This window comes from Elaeis guineensis, chromosome 2, assembly GCF_000442705.2.
Source record: "Elaeis guineensis isolate ETL-2024a chromosome 2, EG11, whole genome shotgun sequence".
Classification (NCBI taxonomy): domain Eukaryota; kingdom Viridiplantae; phylum Streptophyta; class Magnoliopsida; order Arecales; family Arecaceae; genus Elaeis; species Elaeis guineensis.
This window is the reverse complement of record NC_025994.2, coordinates 80,560,305-80,580,985: the sequence shown is the minus strand read 5'-3', so window position 1 is coordinate 80,580,985 and position 20,681 is coordinate 80,560,305. Positions and strand designations below refer to the sequence as shown.

The window sequence follows — 20,681 nt, the reverse complement described above, 5'->3', positions numbered from 1 at the left end:
TGCAACACTAGTCTTTCCCCTTATTATCACCAACCCATTTCTAAATGTCTTGAATCTATTTATGCTAATTAATGAGCTACTAAACGTAAGTACTTTTAATAATTTGATGAAATTAGGTTATAAGTGTTATTAGACTCAAAAAAACAAAAAAAAAAGTTAAATAAGGGTACTGATTTATCTTAGTTGAGATGGAAGGTGGAAAGATTTGAAAATATCAAGATATTTCATATTTGGCTTATATTGAAATTGAGATATCAAAATATCAATTTATATTTTAAAATTTCACTAACCAGTGTTATTAAAATTATTATTATGTTTTAGTTAAATTTTTATTTTTGTAAATAAATAATTTTAAAATCTTAATTAATATCATCTTAGACAAAAAGATCAATTTATATTTGTCTAAATTATAAGAGGCGGACTATGTTTAATTTTCAAGAAACTAAAAGGGATGAAAGAAAAAGAAGAACAACATGAAAATCAAATATCTTTTCATGTTTAGCTGATGTAAAAATATTATAAAAATAATAATTAATGATTAAGTTATGTCAAATTTTTTTCCTTCGTGTCATTTTCTCTCAAAACTGTTAGACTTTGAAAAGAAAAACAATCAGATCTTTTAGAGAGTCTATTATTCTCTCAAAGATTTTCTCTTCTCGAATCAAGAGGAAGGAAAAAAAAAAAAAATCAATATTCATAATTTTTATAAGTTTTAATTTTCCTTGAAATCATAGAGGGTGTTAGATTAGCTTTATATTGATATAATAAATAAATAAAGATAGATTTCTGGTGGCGGAGGAGGCACGGGTGGTCACAATAAATTGGAATATCAAAAAGTAGCGTGAGATTACTGAAAAAAAAATCAAAAAGTAGCGTGGACTTGAGCTGAGTCGGTTGGTTAGGTTTGCGAGTGTCTGTTGTTGGAACTTTGCGCCCTCTTGGAATCCAATTCCCAATTCCCCTCTTTGGCCGTTTCCTCACTCCCCAGGATGTAACCTGGATTCCACTCCCGGCCTCTTCTTAATCGAGGTCCCTACAAAAACATTTATAAATCTTTGGCCAAGATTCTTCTCGGACTCCAGGTCAACAGCTGTGTGGATCCAGAATTGTAGCTAGCCTCCACTCCTCCAACCCGTGTGGCCAGAGGAGAGAAGAGGAAGAGCATTGGGTTTGGGAGGAGACGAGAAGGCTTTCGATGGGAAAGAACCTAAGAATCAAGACCGCGGCGAGCAATAGAGTCCCTTTGTTGAACCACGAGGTAAAACTAGTGTCCTGGTCTGTTGTTTCGTTGTTTCCTTTGTTTTTTGGGGAATTATTGGTGGTTTTTGGGTGTCTTGATATCTGTTTCTCTTTCTCCGACTGCCCTCTTTGCTTTATGTTCATGTTTATTTGATAACTGCATCATTTTTGCCTTGATAAGTGAAGGATTTATATGTCAATCAATACTAATGAAGTTACGTTCTATAGGAACCACCCAGCGGTGCGATCTCAGATCTTGAGCATGGTGATGCTGTTCAGGTGCTTTTTATTCCCAACTACTTCTGTTTGCTCTTCGTTTTCTTGTGCTTTGCTTCATACCTACTTGATGAAAATTATACTAAGTCTGTTGCAATGCAAACGGCAGCCGGCGAATGTTGGATTTTGTAGAGTTTTACGGCTGGTAAGCTGAAAGTTTGGTCTTTGCTCTTTCTTTTAAAAGATTACCATATCCCGTAGCTCATTGATTTATCATATACTTGCAGGCAAAACCTGATGCAGGGAAGCTGGTTTTGGCCACGATAGCATTGTTGATAGCATCTACAACCAATATTTTGATTGTAGGTATTCCTTTTATGCTGATGTTTGTGCGTTTGTTTTTCAATTAAAATTCTTTGTGATGTATCTATTATTTTTTTACGGACAAAGAAATGCAACATGTGTCATTTTATTATGTGTAATTTCTATCTTTAAAGCCATCAGCTTTAGCTACAACTAGTAATGCTATTACTTCCCTTACAAATTGATGCAAGCCCTGTGCTTCATTTATGTCTTTATGTGTGCATGCCCGCACATGTGATATGTATGTATGTAACATGTGTCATTTTATTATGTGTAATTTCTATCTTTAAAGCCATCAGCTTTAGCTACAACTAGTAATGCTATTACTTCCCTTACAAATTGATGCAAGCCCTGTGCTTCATTTATGTCTTTATGTGTGCATGCCCGCACATGTGATATGTATGTATGTATGTGTGTGTGTGAATATATTTCAAGAAGATAGAGGATCTCGTTGACAAGGGCTTGGCTAGAGTTGAAATTAGACAAAAAAGGAAAGGAAATGCCAGTTTTTGAGGATTTATGCTATAGATGACATTGAAAGGTAAACTAAATCCAGATAATTTGCAAATTAAAAGTTAAAATTAGAATATTGGACCTATTGTTGGATAGGTTAGCAAGATACTGGCTGTGATATGATCTGCATGATAATCAACCCTTTACTCTTGAGCATACCTGATCCACATAATCAAACAACAGATAGCACTAGGGTATTTTCCTATGCCATAAATTCACTTCTATGTTTTAATCAATTTCAGAACTCTATTGCTCTCACCTACTTTCCATTCATTCCGCTAGGATGCTACTGCAATGTTCATGATGCTGCTTATCCTGCTAGTAGTTGGCTCAAAGATTTTCATGTGCTATTTGCTCAATTAAATGGATTAAAGATTTTGTTGCACTACTATGTGCTCAAGATAATGGTCAGGAATGCAGCAGTTTTATTTCCTGGTTGTTTAGGGTGGGCAAATGCATGACTTGTACTGCAAGATATTATGGGACTTGCTGAAGCCATGACTCTTGCTACTGTGGTGAGGTATTTAGAGGCTAACAACCATGAGCTATTAGTTACCTGACTCGTATGGTTAAGAATTGTTTGCGAAAGGGGTGAGCAACCAATGCATGTGATTGAACAGGGGTCAGGGAGGAGGTACTCATCAGATGAAAGCTGAGGGAGGTGAGAGGACATTTAAAATTAACCCATGTGAGATGTTATTTATGCATGCAGATGGTTCATTTGATGAGGAGACTTGATAAATGGCCCCATCAATCTTTTCTTTTGTGAGAAATTTGATATACTAATTATTCAAGTCTATATACCTATCTATAGTCATTTACTGATATGGGAGTGTAGTTTACTTAACAAAAATGCATTTATAATGAGACTAGATCCGGCCACAACATTGTAGGATCTTTTGCTCTGATTGTAAAATGGTTATTCTTGCAATGTTGTCAACCTGTGTGAGGGGTGAAATTTTGTAAGGATCCCCCGATCCAATGAAAGTCTTTTCTGTTATTCATGCAAGTTGTTTTGTATCTCTATTCCTTTTTCTCTTCCTTAGGAGTAAGAAATGAACCATGCAGAGTATATGTATGTATGTATGTATTCAATATAAGAGTGGTATTAATCAATTTGGGTTAGTTATATAGCAATAGTATTTTGATGACCAACCCATACTAGTGGGTACATGGCATACCATATCAACCTGGTATAGTACTTGTGAGGTGAGGCGCTAGTACAATACCATAGCTTGTTACATCCTCATGCCTCCACATGGTGCAGGTGTTGTATTGAATCCAACTTTGTACCATGTATTGGTATGGAGTGTACCAGATTGTGCATATCCATATTAGTAAGATGCCTATATAGGGTCCAGCAAGACAAAAAAACATTGAGAGAAGGAGATTAGCTAGGATTTAAAAAACCCTAATTTATTTTTTAAGAAATATGATTTAACAAAGAATGATAATCTCCTTCAAAATAGGAGAATTCCAAGGGATGAAGATTGGATTGGAGAGTGGGACCAGAAATGGAGGGAAATAGGGCTATTTTTCAGTGGGACAGTCATTTCCAGGTTTTGGGAGTGGGATTTGCAGTGGAAAAGCTTGCCATGACCTTTGGAGAGAAGTGGGCAGGCACGAAATGGGACCTAGAGGATGAGAGGGTGGGTGGTGGGGGTTGAGTTTGGAAGAAGCAGGGGCAGAATGGCTGAAGGCTGCTAAAATTAAAAGAAAAATAATCTCAGAGAAGAATCTCCTTGCTAACAGGAACTGTCTAGCATGGTTTCTCTTTAAAGGTCTGCTTATAAAGGAGAATACAAGAATGAGCTATTATTATACACATTAACTGGAGTACTTATTTCTAACATTGTTGTAACTCCGATAATGCCACTATGCAAGGGCCGTTGAACCGAAGCCGGATGCCGTGCCAGTCGGCGAGCCGGTGATATGGTTTGGTATGGTTTCGTACCTATCTGTGCTGTGCCGAACCGATAGGACAGAGAAGGAGAGAGGGAGAAGAAAGAGGGAAAGAAAAAGAGAGGGAGGGAGGGGGGAGAAGGAGAGGGAGAGGAAGAGAGGCCCTCTGGCGGCAGTTAGAGGCCATCCAAGCTCTTGCCAAGCTTGGTAAGGGTAGAGGGAGGGAAGGACCGAAGGAGAGAGAAGGGAGTCCTTCTTACCTGGTGTCTGGAGGCCGTCGAAAGTCTCTAGCTGTACGGCACCGCCGCAATATCTCCGATGGCTGGCGAGCAAGTGGCGAGGGTGGTCGTGGCCAGAGGAGCCAAGGAGGGTCTTCACTGTGGAACAGAGGTTCATCTCTGTTCTGTATTTTTTCAGTTTTATCGCACGAAGTTGGCAACTGCAACGGAGGAGGGTGGAGACCCTCCTCGCTTCTTCGGCCTCGACCGCCCTAGCCGCTCGCTTGCCAACCGTCAGAGATGTCGCGGTGGCATCACCGTCCATCCGGAGACTTTCGACAGCCTCCAGATACTTGTAATGAGGATCTTCCCCTCTCTTTCCTTCTGTCCTTCCCTCCTCTCTTTGCCCTTGCTGAGCTCGGCAAGAGCTCGGATGTTTCCTCTCCCTCTCTTTCTCCCCCCCCTCTTCCTCTCTTTTTTCTCCCTCCGAGATGGCCGCCGTGCCGTTTTCTATGTCGGAATCGGATCGGTTTTCCACTGGTATAGTTTGACATGGCTTGAACCGTCTAGTTCGGGATGGTTCAGAAAACCCTGCCACTATGTTTATCCAGAGAACACCAATAACTTTCACTGCAAGAAAAAGAAATATGGAATAAGGCAGAAAGAAGATATTGTAGGACCCTCCATAAGTTAATATTGTATCATTTCCTTTTATATACTTGTTCATATGCTGCCTAGATATCTTGGATTTCAAACATTATATGTTTCATCATTTTGCTAAATAAAGGATGAGGTCCTAAGGGAATAATTAGCAGCACTAGCAGATTCTTTTGATTTGAAAGTAACACATTCTACATTTCATATCTTGCTTTATATTAAGAATCATGTCTTGTAACATTTCTTAAGAATTTTCTTTTGCACATTGCAGCCAAAGTATGGTGGAAAGATTATAGACATTGTATCAAGAGATGTCCGAGAACCTGAACAACAAGCTGAAGCTTTAGATGCTGTCAAGGATACCATATTAGACATTGTGCTGATCGTTGTCATAGGGTATATTTAATAATGAAATGTTTGCTTTGTAATTCTTGATGCAAATAATTGTTGCACATTGCAAACTTCAGTTGCATTTACCTTCATCTAATCTGCTTTTTACCTTAGCACTATTCATTTTTGTAATTCAATATTCACAACAAATCATCAATTGTCACCATCTAAGTTCCTCTTTGAATGTCACATTGGCAAAACCCCTCCTTTTGAATAGCATCTATGCGGCAGATCTAAGCTAGCCTGTTCATATCTGCCTAATGCTAGCTTTGCTTATTTGGAAACATTGTCTGTGTAGAAAAGATTGTAGATCTCTCCTCCCCCCCCCTCTCTCTCCCCCCTCCTCCCCCTCAAACATGCCCTATTTATCCATCTCCTCCTCCCCCTCAAACATGCCTTCAGACATAATTATATATATTTTAAATCAATTCTAACCTGCTAAATCTTGATTTTCTGTGAGGATGCTGATGATGGACAAAGGCAGAAAACTTTGAAACCTGTCATGTTAGTTTAATGTGCAGCACAGAGAAATCAACTATGCTTACTGGTGTTTCAAGCTTTAAAGATATGAGATGACCATAAAATTGCAGTCAATTTTAGTTTAAATTTTTTATCATTAATTTGCAGAATGAAAGAGTACCGGAGTTTCCCTTTTATTTATTCAAGAGTTGAGCAATAGAATTTGAGGGAAACCAGTAAAAATATGGTGTTAACTGACCTATACTATGGCGGCCCATTTCTACTGCTGTTACTGTATGGAAATGAATAAAGGCTATAATGTTGTGACATTTATTAGATTAACATGTTGTTTTGTTGGTTTAGATCAATCTGCACTGCACTACGGGCATGGTTGTTTAATTCTGCCAGTGAAAGGGTGGTTGCTCGATTGAGAAAAGACTTGTTTAGTCATCTAATAAATCAAGTGAGTCTTAAATCTTAGTTCATATTTTATGCCATTTTATTACTGCAATCCAAATGCATAATTTCTTCATCAACATTTTGAAAATGTTTGACAGGAAATAGCATTTTATGATGTGACCCGAACAGGGGAGCTCCTAAGTAGACTATCTGAAGATACACAAATTATAAAAAATGCAGCAACAACCAATCTGTCGGAGGCCTTGCGTAATATTGCTACCACTGTTATTGGTCTTTGTTTTATGTTCTCAACGTCATGGAAATTAACATGTAAGTTTTAATTTCTTCTGGAGACCTGTGAAATGCTATTTAATATGCGAGTTTCATGGTTCATGATTAAGATTCTTGTGGTAGTGGTGAGATGCGATTGTTCTTTGATATACTGCAGGGGTTTAACATCCTTTAGATTATGACACTGCAGGTAGGAAACTTATTAGTTAACCTTTTTGGAAGTAGCCAATACATATTTGATCTAGGTAGTTAAATAGTTGAGTTTTCCAAGGATTAAATATGTTATTCTGCTCATCTGAAAAGCATGCTAAAATATATATAAAAAAGCTAACAAAATATGACATTTTGGCAGAGCATGTTTGATTCGTGAACTGAACTGCAAATAACTGGGAAATTTACAGAAGATAACATATTTGTGCTACATATTAAGTAGAATGATACTGGCTTAGAATAGGGAAAGCTCCTTTGTCCTGCGAAAAGCTGGATGCACTATGGTATCAACAATCAAGTGTAGAGAATGGAGTCCTTTATGGGCATTGGCTCGTATGATTCCTCTTTGGTGTTCATGTTCCTGATTAGCATGTGTTGATGACATAGTATATTGGCTTTCTCCATTTAATAAGCTGTACAAATTAATTAAAAATTTGAAAATGTAAAATAAATGGTAAGAATGAATTTGTTCTAGATGTACGGATGTAAAATGAATATTATATTACACAATTGAGTATTGTTATGTCATAGAAGTAGTAGTAGTGCTTTTTCTTTTTCTTTCTGTCTTAGCTACTGGTTTTGTTGAATTTCAAGTTCCTCACTCCATATTCTGATAAGCACTATATGAATTCTGTCTCTGTATATCTTAAATAATAATTTTTTGATTTGTAAATATGACTCATCTCATAGTTAATAACATGAATAAAAATCTCTGATGATGTTCCTTTTGAACAGTGTTGGCATTTGTTATTGTGCCGGCTATATCTGTTGCTGTGCGTAAGTTTGGGCGTTTTCTTCGTGAACTTTCTCATAAAACTCAAGCTGCAGCAGCTGTAGCTTCATCAATAGCGGAGGTTTGTTTGTTGAACCATGCTAGTAACTTCTAAATATATATTTATGGATATGTTGAAAGACAGTCATAAAATAATATTAGCCCATTTCTCTTACTGCTGCATATCTGCGGGATTAATTGATCGATAATACAAAGGAGATGCTCCACTTTGAATTATAAAGTTATAATTATTTTGTCTGGCAAATATTATCTCTGTGAAACTTTTCACTTGGAACTGGAACCCACAGTGAAACCGTTTTTCAATGTCATTATTTGTTCTCTCTATTCCATTTAGGATAGTGACTGAGAGTGAATTTTAGAGTTACCTGTCAGATTCATCTAGCCTAGGTATTTTTGTTTGCTCTATATCTCAATGGATAGGGATTTATAGTTTAATAATCAGTCATGTATTCCTAATCAAGATCCTTGATTTAGTATATAAATCAATTTAATCTTGTTTCAAGCAAACTCAAGTTGATTCCTTCTGACCAGTTGTATGGTCTAATTTGACTAGGATTTCAGATGACAGCACACATAAAAGTGTTGGACATGGATAATGTGAAGAGCCCAAAGATAGATATCTTTGTCTACTAAACTAAATGTTGGAGAAACAGTCTTCTGAACGTGGAACTTTGACACTGAGAAACCAACTGCAGTATCATGTTACCATGCATGACCTGCATAGGGTCTATTTCTCAATGTCAAGAAACCATGTCAAGTACTGTGTTTTAATAGCAATGCCAAAAATATTAACAGGGCTATTCCATTATGACCAAGCATCTTTTGCACAGGCATGACACATAATAATTAAGAAACCTTTAGTTTTCATATCCAGTATGCAAAAAAGTAATCTCCATGGGTGGCTGCCTTGGCATTGTTTTTCCAGTATGCTACCCACATTCTAGCTGGTCATCCCCTAGGCAGGTTTGAACCACTTAGCTCCTAAACCTAGGCAGCTACTCTTGCGTATGTGTGGGTCATCCCACTTAATCCGGGGTGGTGGTGTGGAAGAAGAAGAGATGGAATGAAAGGAAGAAGAAAGACAAAGGAAAAGAATGGTTGAATCATAAAATAAATGGAACAGAAGAAGCAAAAGGAAGGAAAAGATGGTTGAACCATAAATCTTTGGATGTTGTAACCGATCCTATGGTTTTCATTTGGAATTTAATGATGAACGCAATTCTGATTTTAAAATTATAATACAATTCAAACTTAATCAATTCCATTGTGTCAGTAAATAATAAAAATTGTTGTACTTGTTTATAGAGTTGGTCAGTTGACACCAAGAAAGAAACAGCCATATCCCATTACACTGCATGAAACCATGTTAAGAGCCCTATTTGGTATCAGTGAAAATGGAATCAGCAAGACTGTTCCACTACCTTCTAGCATCTCCTGTGCAGGCTCCATGCATGATAATTGAAAGAGTTTTTCTGATTCTAAATCCAATGTGCAGAATGACTGGTTTCTGTGGGTGCTTATTGATATGTCTACCGATCTTCCTGGTGGATCAAACAATCTCTCTTTTACACACAGGCACAAAGTTATAGGCTTATAGCAAGGTTTAACAAAATGTCATACCAGTCAGTGCCTCATCTGTTGCGAATCAAACTTGATCTGTGAAGATGGAGGGTTCAATAAAAACACAATCATTTGACCATAAGTCATCCAACTGGGACCCATTCATCACAAGGAAGCACATATGGAATCACCTTTTTTACATGGCCCTGCATGCCAAATTTCCAAGCCATTAAAGGTAAGGATTGTTGTCTCGGTACCGGACCCCATACCAATACCATCCTATTGCAAGTGTTGGTATGTGGTTCGATAGAAGATAGTGAGGCATACTGAGTGTTGGTATAGTATGAAACTTTATATTGGTTCAGTATTGGTACAGTACAATACCAACTAGTATGGTGAAAGCTTGATTAAAAGCATTGAATGCTGTACAACATGAGGTTCACTTTTGTCCATAGATCTTCTGCAGAATGTCATTATCATTATTACATGATTAACAACAAGAAATTTGTTGCAAGGTTCTGTGCCATGTAATGCACATTATATAAATATATGATTTTTTTTTTTTTTTGGGGCCATGGGCAATTTCCAGCCCTAACATGGAATAACCCTTTCCCAATTGAACTTACCCAACCTTGTCAAAGATGGGTCTGTTTGTCTTTGGTACAACCACCATGATACTTTATCAACAAGCTAATTAGCATCTTGTAGTATTGTTTTCTCCCAGCCATGTGGCCCCCATCACATTAGAAAGCCTTCACGTAATAGAAGCTTCGGGAATCTAATAACAATGAAAAATTGAAGAAAGAAAAGAAACCATGTGAGAAACCTCAAAGGCCACCCTCATGTGCTGGATTTTGCGTCTTTTGCACCATATATGTTAGATAGGTGTTTATATGTATGCCATATTTGCAATAGAAAATTAAAAATTGACGCAGGTGCATGTATTCATACCTAAATTTATATATTTTCTCATCATCATTTTCTATTTTTTTAAAATTTTGTTTTTTTAATATTCAAATTTTGTTATTTTCCAGCTTTATAATTGCTATTTTTATTTTTTTGGTTAGATTTTCAAACATAATCTCTCTTTCTCTCTCTCTCGCTCTCTGTGTGTGTTTTTGCTTTCAATACACAATTTATCATTTTTGAGTTTTTCCTAACATGTTCCAGTTATGATGATTGAATCGTATAAGGTACTAAGTGAGTTATGGACATTGAAACACACTGGGGATGAAGCAGATCTTAAAATTGAAACTTAATTTGTTTATTCTGATTCCATTAAGCCGATCCGTTGGCTGTATACTTTTACATACTTCAGCAGGTCATATGACAAATGAAGTCACAATCTGAAAAGTGAATTTCCAATTCAGGAATCTTTTGGAGCCATACGCACAGTCAGGTCCTTTGCTCAAGAGGATTATGAAATTTCACGCTACTCTGAGAAAGTAGATGAAACATTGAAGCTAGGTCTCAAACAGGCTGTGAGTTCCTTTCTGGTTCGCAGTTGTTGTATGCATATGAGATAATTTGTTGACTGCTGAACTGTTAATCACTTTTGCCCCAGAAAGTTGTTGGTCTTTTTTCTGGAGGACTCAATGCAGCATCAACATTGTCGGTTGTCACTGTAGTGATTTATGGAGCTAACCTGACCATCACTGGGTCTATGACTACTGGTGCTCTTACATCATTCATTCTTTACAGCCTTACAGGTAATTCTTGAAGGCTTTAAATGTGCTTCAAGTTGTTTAGCTTTAAACAAGATCCGATAATTGTTTAGTTATCTTCTGAGACATCACTGGCAATGAAGATATATGCATCTGAACCACAATTTTTTTTTTTTTTTTTTGGGCAAAGTTACTTAACTTTTGATGTAAGATGGAGATGATTCTTTTTATTTTTTCTTGTCCAACTGCAGTTGGTTCGTCAGTGTCTTCTCTATCTGGATTATATACAACAATGATGAAAGCTGCAGGTGCAAGCCGACGAGTTTTTCAGCTTCTTGATCGTGTATCCTCCATGCCAAAATCAGGAGATACATGCCCCCTTGGGTTGGTTATCCATATAAACCAGTACATTCTGACACTGACAATATTTAAGCTACTTTGGTGGCTATTGATGTTTTCATTTATAATGTGGATTGGTGGTAGTGACCAAGATGGAGATGTTGAGCTGGATGATGTCTGGTTTGCTTATCCTTCTCGCCCCACTCATATGGTGCTTAAGGTATCTTATGTGTTGTTTTTAAAACACAATCCAAATAGAAGTTCTATTAACTTTCATTTCTTAATTGATCTTGATTTCTCATGCAATTCAATTTGATGAATTACTTTTTAAATTGCAGGGAATTACATTAAAGTTGAGGCCTGGCTCAAAGGTTGCCCTTGTTGGGCCAAGTGGTGGTGGAAAAGTAAATTCTTTTACAAACTAGCAGAATTTGTCTCTCTAGTAATTGGATCCTGCCAAAGGAGTTAGCTTAGCTTTTGCAATTTTTTTTTTTTTTAAGTTGAATTGTAGGATATTCACTGCTCATTCTAGTTGCATGGAACTTGCAGACTACGATAGCAAATTTGATTGAACGGTTCTATGACCCTCTAAAGGGAAAGATCTTACTAAACGGAGTTCCATTGGTAGAAATATCACACAAGCATCTACACAGACAGGTACTTGACATGGTATTTGTTGTATTGTCACCAAACTTCCTGAACATCTTAAGATTCATTTGCATAGATACACAAGGAGATCATCCCACCTTTCACATATCAAGTTTCTGAGTTGGAGACGCACATATGCAGCTCTAAATAATGCAATGCATTAACATAGATGTTTAGTGATCTGTGATAATAACCTAAGAGTCTATCAGACATAAGAATTACGATCATGACATTTATAAGTTTGTATATGGGCATATGCATGAAAAAGTACTAAAAAGACAAACAAACAAAGAAGGCACAGAAACTAAAGTTCTATTGGATTTAAATACCAGAAACCACAAGGAAAATCAGATATCAATATCATTATTGCTTCTCCAATATGGTCACAGTCACCGACAATAAAGAGAGCTAGTATATATTTTGATGCTGCCAAAGTTATCAATGAATCATGAATTTTGCCGATTCTTCAAGTAGAGATACTAGTATTTTGCAATTATATAAAGAGAACCACTGACATGCTAGTGGATTGCTTTATTCAAGTGGAGATTGCTTGCATGCCCACATAATTGTTGCAGTAGTTTGTAGCTGTTATTGTCAATCAGAATAAATTCAGGCAAAGAAAAAATATAACATAAAAAATGCTGATTTATCCTTTTGTCGTTCAACTGCAAGTCGGTAACCACTTTTAACAATACTCTCTCTCTGTTTCAAACTGTATGCTCAAGCAAAAAATAGATCTACCACTTGCATCACCATTGCATTTTCCAGACTTTATTGCTATTAAAATATAAAATTGAGAATCATAGTTTTTTTGCAGATTTTGCTCAATATTTTTTTAATAATTTTAAAAATGCAGGTTAGCATTGTTAGCCAGGAACCTGTCCTTTTTAACTGCTCCGTTGAAGAAAATATAGCATACGGATTTGATGGCAAAGCCAGCAGTACTGACATCGAAAATGTTGCCGTAAGTCTTAAAATCCTTCCTCAAGCAATAATTGTTCTGAATCACGTGTTGCTAATTCTAGTCTTAATCTGCAACCGCAGAAAATGGCAAATGCACACGAATTTGTATCTAAATTTCCTGAACAATATATGACCCATGTTGGGGAACGAGGGATAAGACTTTCTGGTGGCCAGAAACAGAGAATAGCCATTGCAAGAGCTTTACTGATGAATCCACGGGTTCTTCTCTTGGATGAAGCTACAAGTGCATTGGATGCAGAAAGTGAATATCTGGTTCAGGTATATTTATAAATTATTTTGGTTACTGTTCTCTGAAAAAGAGGACTGCTGTTTCCGGAATACTTGGAGCATTATTTTGATTTATATTTCCTTTAAGTATCACATCTCTTGTTACCTGGAATTTTCTGAGCCGTGGCTTGGGCATTTTTTTGTTTATCATGGTTTCTGGATACGATGAAAAGCCTAGGAAAGAGCTACTGATTGATTTTTCTGTGTTGTTCTCCTGACATTTATCTGTTTTTACTAATTGAGTACATCTACACGATACAGGATGCGATGGATTCTCTAATGAAGGGAAGGACTGTTCTTGTCATAGCACACAGGCTCTCGACTGTCAAGAGTGCAGACACTGTGGCTGTCATTTCTGATGGTCAGATAGCCGAAAGTGGTTCTCACCACGAACTTCTGAGTAAAAATGGCATCTATACTGCACTGGTGAGGAGGCAACTGCAGGGGCCTAGATATGAATCTAGTGAAGCAACTGATGAGCAGAATTAACGACCAACTTGGTTTGTCCATGCCTTATCAAACATCAAAACAATAAACATAATTTGTTAAGCAACATGCGTTATACAGTAACCGTATACGCTTAAGAAATCTGTACTGTGGCACATATCAATGTAATAGTGCCTCAGGTTTACCGTTGGACGATTTTTTTTTGTGCTACACTGCTTTTGAACCTGCCTTCTGCTGCATTTTCTCAACCAAACCCATTGCCCAACTTTCAACTGGAATGTCCACCAATGATTGACAACTAGACTGGAACATTCTCGAGAATTGTGCTAAGTCTCTTATAGCAGGTTAAAAATGTAAATACAAGGTATCTTATGTGCTCGTAGGGTAGAGTTCTAGCTAGATGCCTCAGATTGTACTCTAGACTATTTGACATCAACTGTGAAGCTTAAGAGCCTATTCTTCTATTCTTTTATAGGTAAATATCATAAAAAAATTGATCAATTTTTTCATTGATAAATTATTCATATTCACATATTTTTGAAGATGAATAAATTATTTTTCATGGATAGCATTTATCCATGAAATTAAGAAAAATCTCATCCACTTTAGAAGGTGGATAAATTATTTTTTCATCAACTAATAAAGTAGATATTTAATTTTATTACTAAAATATCTCATTCTCATTTTTTATTTTCAATGTCTTCATCATTTGATGCTTAATAATTCGATAATTTATTTTTTTAATTTAAAAAATCATAAAAGGTATGATGAGAAATATGAATTAATTTTAGTAATTTATTTTAAAAAATAATAATGCAAAAGGACACGTGTAACAGAGTCACTTTCTTATATATAAAATAATATAGATAAATTATTTTTTTATTTAAATATTATCTAAAAATATTTATTTAAAAAAATATAGATTTTCAGGTATATATTGATTATTTACAAATCGATACCGGAACAATCAGGCATTCCAGTCTAACTGTTTGCCGATCACAACAGCAGTGATTGAATGATACTGGTCAGTTTGGAGAAGGGACATGTCTTTGATCAAACTGTTGCTATTTTTGCTTCAATACTCAGCCTACTCCTTTGTATGGAATTCAGCATGCCTTTCTAGACTCAGTGGAAGCCTGTTCGTGCTGCTGTCAAACTATGAGCTTCAATGCTCGCTCTTTAAGTTTAAAGCATCCATGATCTAATGAGCTACGTCATGCAACTGCTTCAAATTCTCAATTGTACAAGCAACAAAACCTTGTGGTTGATTATTTTCCTCTTGGGGTGGATTCTCCAGTCTCATGTGCAACTCATATCAAGTACAAGAAGATGAAAATGATGTTTGTTTGACAATTTGGCTGGGATGTATTAGCCACTTTTTATCAAAAAGGGGGAAAGGTTTTTTAGCTGAAAACCGAAGTCCTAAAATGAGTTGATCAGCATCACAAAATCTGATGCAAGAGTCAAGGCAGTGATCATGGAATGATAGAGTTTAGGATTATATTTTGATTGCTCTACTTGCTTCTCTCAACCATTGGATTAAAGTTCTTCATATGTGACGGGAAAAAATGGGCCTACAAGATATAAAATGTAAAATACTGAATATATCTGCTCAGACAGTAGAGCTCTGGCCAGAGGCCTCAAATTACCCTCCCGTTTGGCATCAAGTGTGAAGCCTCAAGGCTTGCTAGAAAAAGCATATATTGATTATTTTCAAATAGATATAAGAACAATCAGATAGTCCATACAAACTTTTTATCAGCAAAAATCTCACTAGTTGAATCATTACTGGCCACTCCAGCCAAGAATTCATAACAACTAAACATTTTTTCATGGCTTCATGCTATTTGGTTACCTTTGCTCCCAGCCTACTTTCCTAATTCGAATAAAACTCAACAGAACTTTGTGTATGCATCTCAGTGGAAAGATGTTTTGGCTGCTCTTGAACTGTATAAGCAATTGGAGCTGCTCCTAAGTTTAAAATGCACATGCATGATCTGATAAGGTAAATAGTGCAATTTTCCTTTTTTAAAGTCTCAACAATGCAAATTAGGAAACCCCCTGATCCATATTTTCCTCTGCATGGTTCTCCATTTATATTCTGTCAAGTAATCCAACTCATATAACTAATAACTTGCAAGGAGATGACAATGCCCTGTCTGCTCAAAAACCAAAATACTAAAATTACCTGCAGTTATTAGCACTAGAAATCTTCAATGGAAGAGTCAATATTGTGATTTTGGAGCAGCAAAAGTAAGGATTAAATTTTAATCGCTCTAGTGAGTGTTGTTTTCATTGCATCCTGGCTTCTTGTTTTTAATTTGATTATGTTTTCATCATGCTGGGAACAAAGGGGCACATACCTTGAGTAGGGATTGAAAAAAGGCTGCATCAATACAAATTTTCACATTAGGATATGAAATTGTTGATCTTAATGAGTTTCCTGGAAATCTCAGACACCCTGGGAAAGATTTCACAAGGAATTGCATGCGAGATGAAAACAGACTTTTTTTTAGTAAAACAACAAAAAGGAAGATCTCGTTAAAATATGTTGGAAAACTGTTCAAAACTACTTGGCAGTCTGATGGGAGGTTAGAATACTTGCACGCTCCAGAACTTCCACAGTACACAAAATAAGGATCCTTTGTGATCTACCACACAAGCTTGGAATATATATACAGCCAGTTCTTTGATAAGGCTCCAATCCCTCGGCTGAAATAACTATAGGGGAAGGCATATAGAAAAAACATGCCAGGTGTAGCAATCTCTATTAAATATTATAAGTAAACCTGTTGCTTTAATACCAACGATGAATTAGCTTTAATTAAAATGGAGAAGTGTAGAGTCTATGCCCATTGAAAGATAATGATTGAGATGAAGTAACCTTCAAGAAGCAACTCCATGTCTATTGGATCAATAGGATAAAACACAAACTGCCACCTCTCCAATAGAAAAAGCATGATAATGTGTCGCTTATCTGACAGACAGCTTCAAATACAAAGATAATATTGTCTCTGATATTCAAGATGTTTTGGCCCTCTCAAAGGGAATGTCTTCATCAGAATCGGGTAGTTGTTTTAATGCACTGGTTCAGGCAAGATATGTAGATCTTGGATAGACAGGAGAGGCAGAAACATATATATCTGGCATGCAGGCGATCTTTTCTCATTCCTTTTAATGAGGCAATTGAGTTCTTCAGCATCTTTCAGACCTCTATAAAATGTCAAAACTTATTCTTGATTGATGGTCCATATTGACATAATGCTGACTGCACGAGCATTTCCCATCATAACACGTAAAAACCATACAGCAACTCCTCTTAACAAATTTTAACCGCAGATTTCAGACTTTCAGTGCCTACTTTAAGTAATGCCAGTTAGGTTGATACCTTCAATTCCACAATACCCACCTTTGAACATTCCTGTTGCAATGTCATTATTGTATCCTAGCTTCACATAAATTTCATATGTTTGTGAAGCATTTACATGGGCAGTAAAATCAGTACTAAACCAGAGTGTCCATGAACTGTTTCATGTTCCTAATGTCTTTTTTAGAATCGGAGAATTTTTGTGGCTTAAACAGCTTCCACAATCCAGTCGGATGCCGTGGTTTAGCTTCTACTTCTCTTACCAATCCCCCAAAGATCTTTTCGCACTCTGGGTATGGTTTCACAAAGAAGTTGTAAAACTTAAGTTTACTAAGCTTTACCAGATGCTTCATTCCCACTTCAAAACCAAGCCCGCCATTAGATCTCAGATAATTGATGACATTGTAACGTGGAATTACCTGTTTCTCAAGATTCACTCCCAAATACTCAGGAAATTCAACTAGATACTCAACACAAAGCCCAATCTTGTGTAGCAAAAACTCGATTTTCTTCTCTGTATCCTCCAAATCATATATGATCACTCTAGGCTCTACATACAAAATCTTAAATGCATCTCTGTGGATCAAACCGTGCTGGCACAAGCAGTCCACTCTAAGCTTCACATCGATCCCGGCTCTAAGAAGGCCCTCCCTTAGAATCCTCTCTTTGATTGCTGGCCTGCATTTCAAACTATTCAGCAATTCAATGCATCGAGAGAGCTCTCCTCGTTCCATGCCAAGAAGAAGCTTTGGATCATCAAGTAGTACCTTTCTGATCTCATTTCTAGTGAAACCCAAATCCCATAACTCTTCAAACAAGAGCCTTAGCCTACCCTCAAAACTGAACGCTAAGAAACCTGGAAATTTGCAGCAGACTTTATCAATCTCATCCCTCTTAAGTCCAACACCCTTCAAGATGTCAACTTTACGGCTAATGTCAATAGAATTACTCATCAACGGTAGAGGCAATTCCTCGAAAACCTTGCTCACCGTTTCACCACTAAAGCCGACATTTTTCATGAATTGTACACTTCGATGGAGCTCTTCCGGTTCAATCTGGAACCTCCCGGATTGTTCGAGAACTTTCTGAACTTGGGAAGAGGAAACCGTGGGAAAACCTAATTCCGAGAAGCCCGTCTGCCACTTCCTCAGAAACCCTAGTTCCAGAGCCCTGGGGCAAGAGGAAAGGATCGATAGGAGAGAATTCTGGGGCAGGCCCAAGGATTGGAGAATCCCAATGCATTTCTCGATGTCCGAAGGACTAGAATTCAATAAAAATCGGTTCTTTTGGATGAATTTGTGCAGCTGAGGTTGGGGAAAACGGTACCTCCGCAGGATACTGGCGAGGGAGCTCTGTTGTGAGAACTGACCATTCGTGGGCGATTCCGTTGGAATCCTTCTTGGGACATCTGTAGATTTGGAGAAAGATCGAATATTTTGAAGGGGAAATGATGGAATTTGAGGAAAATCGGAGAGGATGCGATGGAGAGGGCGTCGGAATGAAACCCCTATCGCCATGGCTAGGCGGAGAGAGGGTTTGCTTGGAAAATTAGTGCGGAGTCCGGACCCGGCTCACTTGCATTGCATTCCATCTTTAGTACTTACCCTAGGGAACTTCTCTCGTACGAGTAAATAGTAGGTAGTTTGGAGAAAAATCCTCCAATTAAGTTTTTTGCCCCCCGCCTCACGCCGTGGCGAGAGACGGAGCGAAGCTCGTATCTCATGCATGCGAATGATAAATGGACTGCCATCAGTGAACTTTCCATGGTAGCGTGACTCGGACGTTGCAAACTAGAGAAGCAATTACATTAAAATTCTACAGTCACTTCGTCTGAATTTGTATTGTTATTTTGTAAATTCTTAGGTGCATGGCTGTCTAGCACCCGCTTGTGCAAAGAAAAGCAAAAATGTGTACTCTAAAGAGCTGCAGGATTAAAAATTTCATGCATGTCACAATGCATTAGCTAGACAGGTTGTTAACATTCATGTGTTTAGTTAGCGGCCAGAATCGGAAGTGATGGGAATGAGAACTGAAATAATGGTATTTCAAAATATTTAGTTCAGAATCAGAGCAAAAATTAGAATCGAAATGAAATTTGAATACCAAAGAAGAATAGGAATTCAATTTTGAGGGTTAGAATACTCTCATAAACTCCTGAAATCAGAATGGAAATGGAACTTGATACGAGATTGACCTCTGATGGTATTGAAACCAGCTGTCATGGGGTTGAGGTGGCCCATGCGGTTAAAATATCCTTAATCTAGTGTAGAAATTGCACCATCTTGAGATCGTCAGTGTACTTTTCATATAGAGAATCCCCAAGATCTCATAAAAAGAGCAAGAGATCGTCAGGATCACTATGCCATCGCTCAAATAACAAAATAAGCACCACGTGTTGAACCCGTGTAATGGTTATGAAATGACCAGCTGCCACTCCCTAAAAAATGGCCACCATCTGTCCATCTACAAAAGGAGAAAAGAAGGAGCTCCCTAGATAAGTCTCTCAAGCATCCTTGAGGGTTAATCATCCTATTCCTCTCTTCCTTCCTCTGTTTTCGAGTCCTGATTGACTTAACTATCGATTATCGAAGGGTCCCTCACCGGACAAACTTCGATAAGTAGACTTGTTTGCAAGTATCGGCCAGAGTCTTCACCTTGCAGAACGGCATTATTCTTTGCTGCTAGATTGAGTTGCTGTCCGATCGAGAGCATATGGCGATATATTAGCACTAGAGGGAGGATCCCTCACTTTTGATCTTGGAGGCAAGAACTTGCGACTATGAAGTCACAAAGAGGAACATCAAACGCTTTGTGCAGGGGGCATCTAACACCTCTCACTATTTCAATGCATCCCTACGAAGCTCGGATCGGGTACAAATACCTCCTCCTACCGTTACTCCAAAATAACTCAATCATCTGGTCTAATAAGTTTAGACTCTGGCAACTGCGGTCCAAAAAATGTGACAGCCGGCGCCCCATGCCCACCATCGAAACAACCCCCTAACGGTCTGCTTTGATCGAACCATTGCAAAGCCAGCGATCTCACCAGCACAACCGAGGGCAGACTCGACCAACTAACCACGATCAGCCCAGCAACCTAGACCGAACTCACCACTGACATTCTTCAAACAAGTGATTGGACCCCGATCGAGCTCATCATGGATACTCTCCAATTCCACAGTTAGAACTCGATCGAGCTTAATGCAAGCACTCCCCAACTTCTTAGTTAGTTGGAGATTCTACATCAGCATGCACCTTTCCTCAGCCTTTTGAGTGGCATCTGCCTCGAAGAGACAATCTTGAGAGTATATTTCAAGAGATGCAATAGTAGATTGAGGCTCTGAAAGGGCATGCTCAAATTGATGAATCTGAGTTCAACATGAATCTATCATTTCGCCAAAAAATAATGGATGAACCACTCCTTTTACGGTTCAAGATGCCTCAAGTGGAATGTACAATGGATCCTCCAATCCAATTGACTATCTGGAGAGTTACAGATTTCTCATGTTGCTTCATGGTGCTTCTAAAGTTACTTTATGCAAAATGAGATCATCGATCTTAGTGGTTAAAGAGTAGTCCTATGTGATTTATGAGATTGAGTTCTTAAGATCTTAGCCAGGACAGAGTGAAGGATGAAAAAAAGTTTCCATCAGATTTCACAAATGAACTGAAGTCGAATAAATCTTATATATGACAGACGATGGGATTTGACGAGTTTTTCATAACCTCTATCTTGTCGAAACTCGCGATAGAAG

General features: G+C 37.6%; 2 protein-coding genes across 2 annotated transcripts; one reads left to right on the top strand and one right to left on the bottom strand.

Annotated features, from left to right (window-relative positions):
• Window positions 1-954: 954 nt before the first annotated feature.
• On the top strand, window positions 955-13,754 carry LOC105057014 (ABC transporter B family member 25). Its single transcript, XM_010939445.3, has 17 exons — window positions 955-1,258; window positions 1,468-1,518; window positions 1,625-1,660; window positions 1,743-1,817; window positions 5,380-5,504; window positions 6,321-6,420; window positions 6,515-6,686; window positions 7,593-7,711; window positions 10,581-10,691; window positions 10,775-10,919; window positions 11,126-11,258; window positions 11,358-11,433; window positions 11,552-11,617; window positions 11,763-11,870; window positions 12,718-12,825; window positions 12,906-13,103; window positions 13,374-13,754. Exons 1-17 carry the CDS (start codon window positions 1,196-1,198, stop codon window positions 13,599-13,601), a joined length of 1,914 nt encoding a protein of 637 aa, XP_010937747.1. The 5' UTR covers window positions 955-1,195; the 3' UTR covers window positions 13,602-13,754.
• Window positions 13,755-16,428: 2,674 nt separating this feature from the next.
• LOC105057009 (transcription termination factor MTERF15, mitochondrial) lies at window positions 16,429-18,636 on the bottom strand. Its single transcript, XM_010939433.4, has one exon. The coding sequence runs from the start codon at window positions 18,441-18,443 to the stop codon at window positions 17,064-17,066; it is 1,380 nt and encodes a 459-aa protein (XP_010937735.1). The 5' UTR covers window positions 18,444-18,636; the 3' UTR covers window positions 16,429-17,063.
• Between the last annotated feature and the right edge of the window lie 2,045 nt (window positions 18,637-20,681).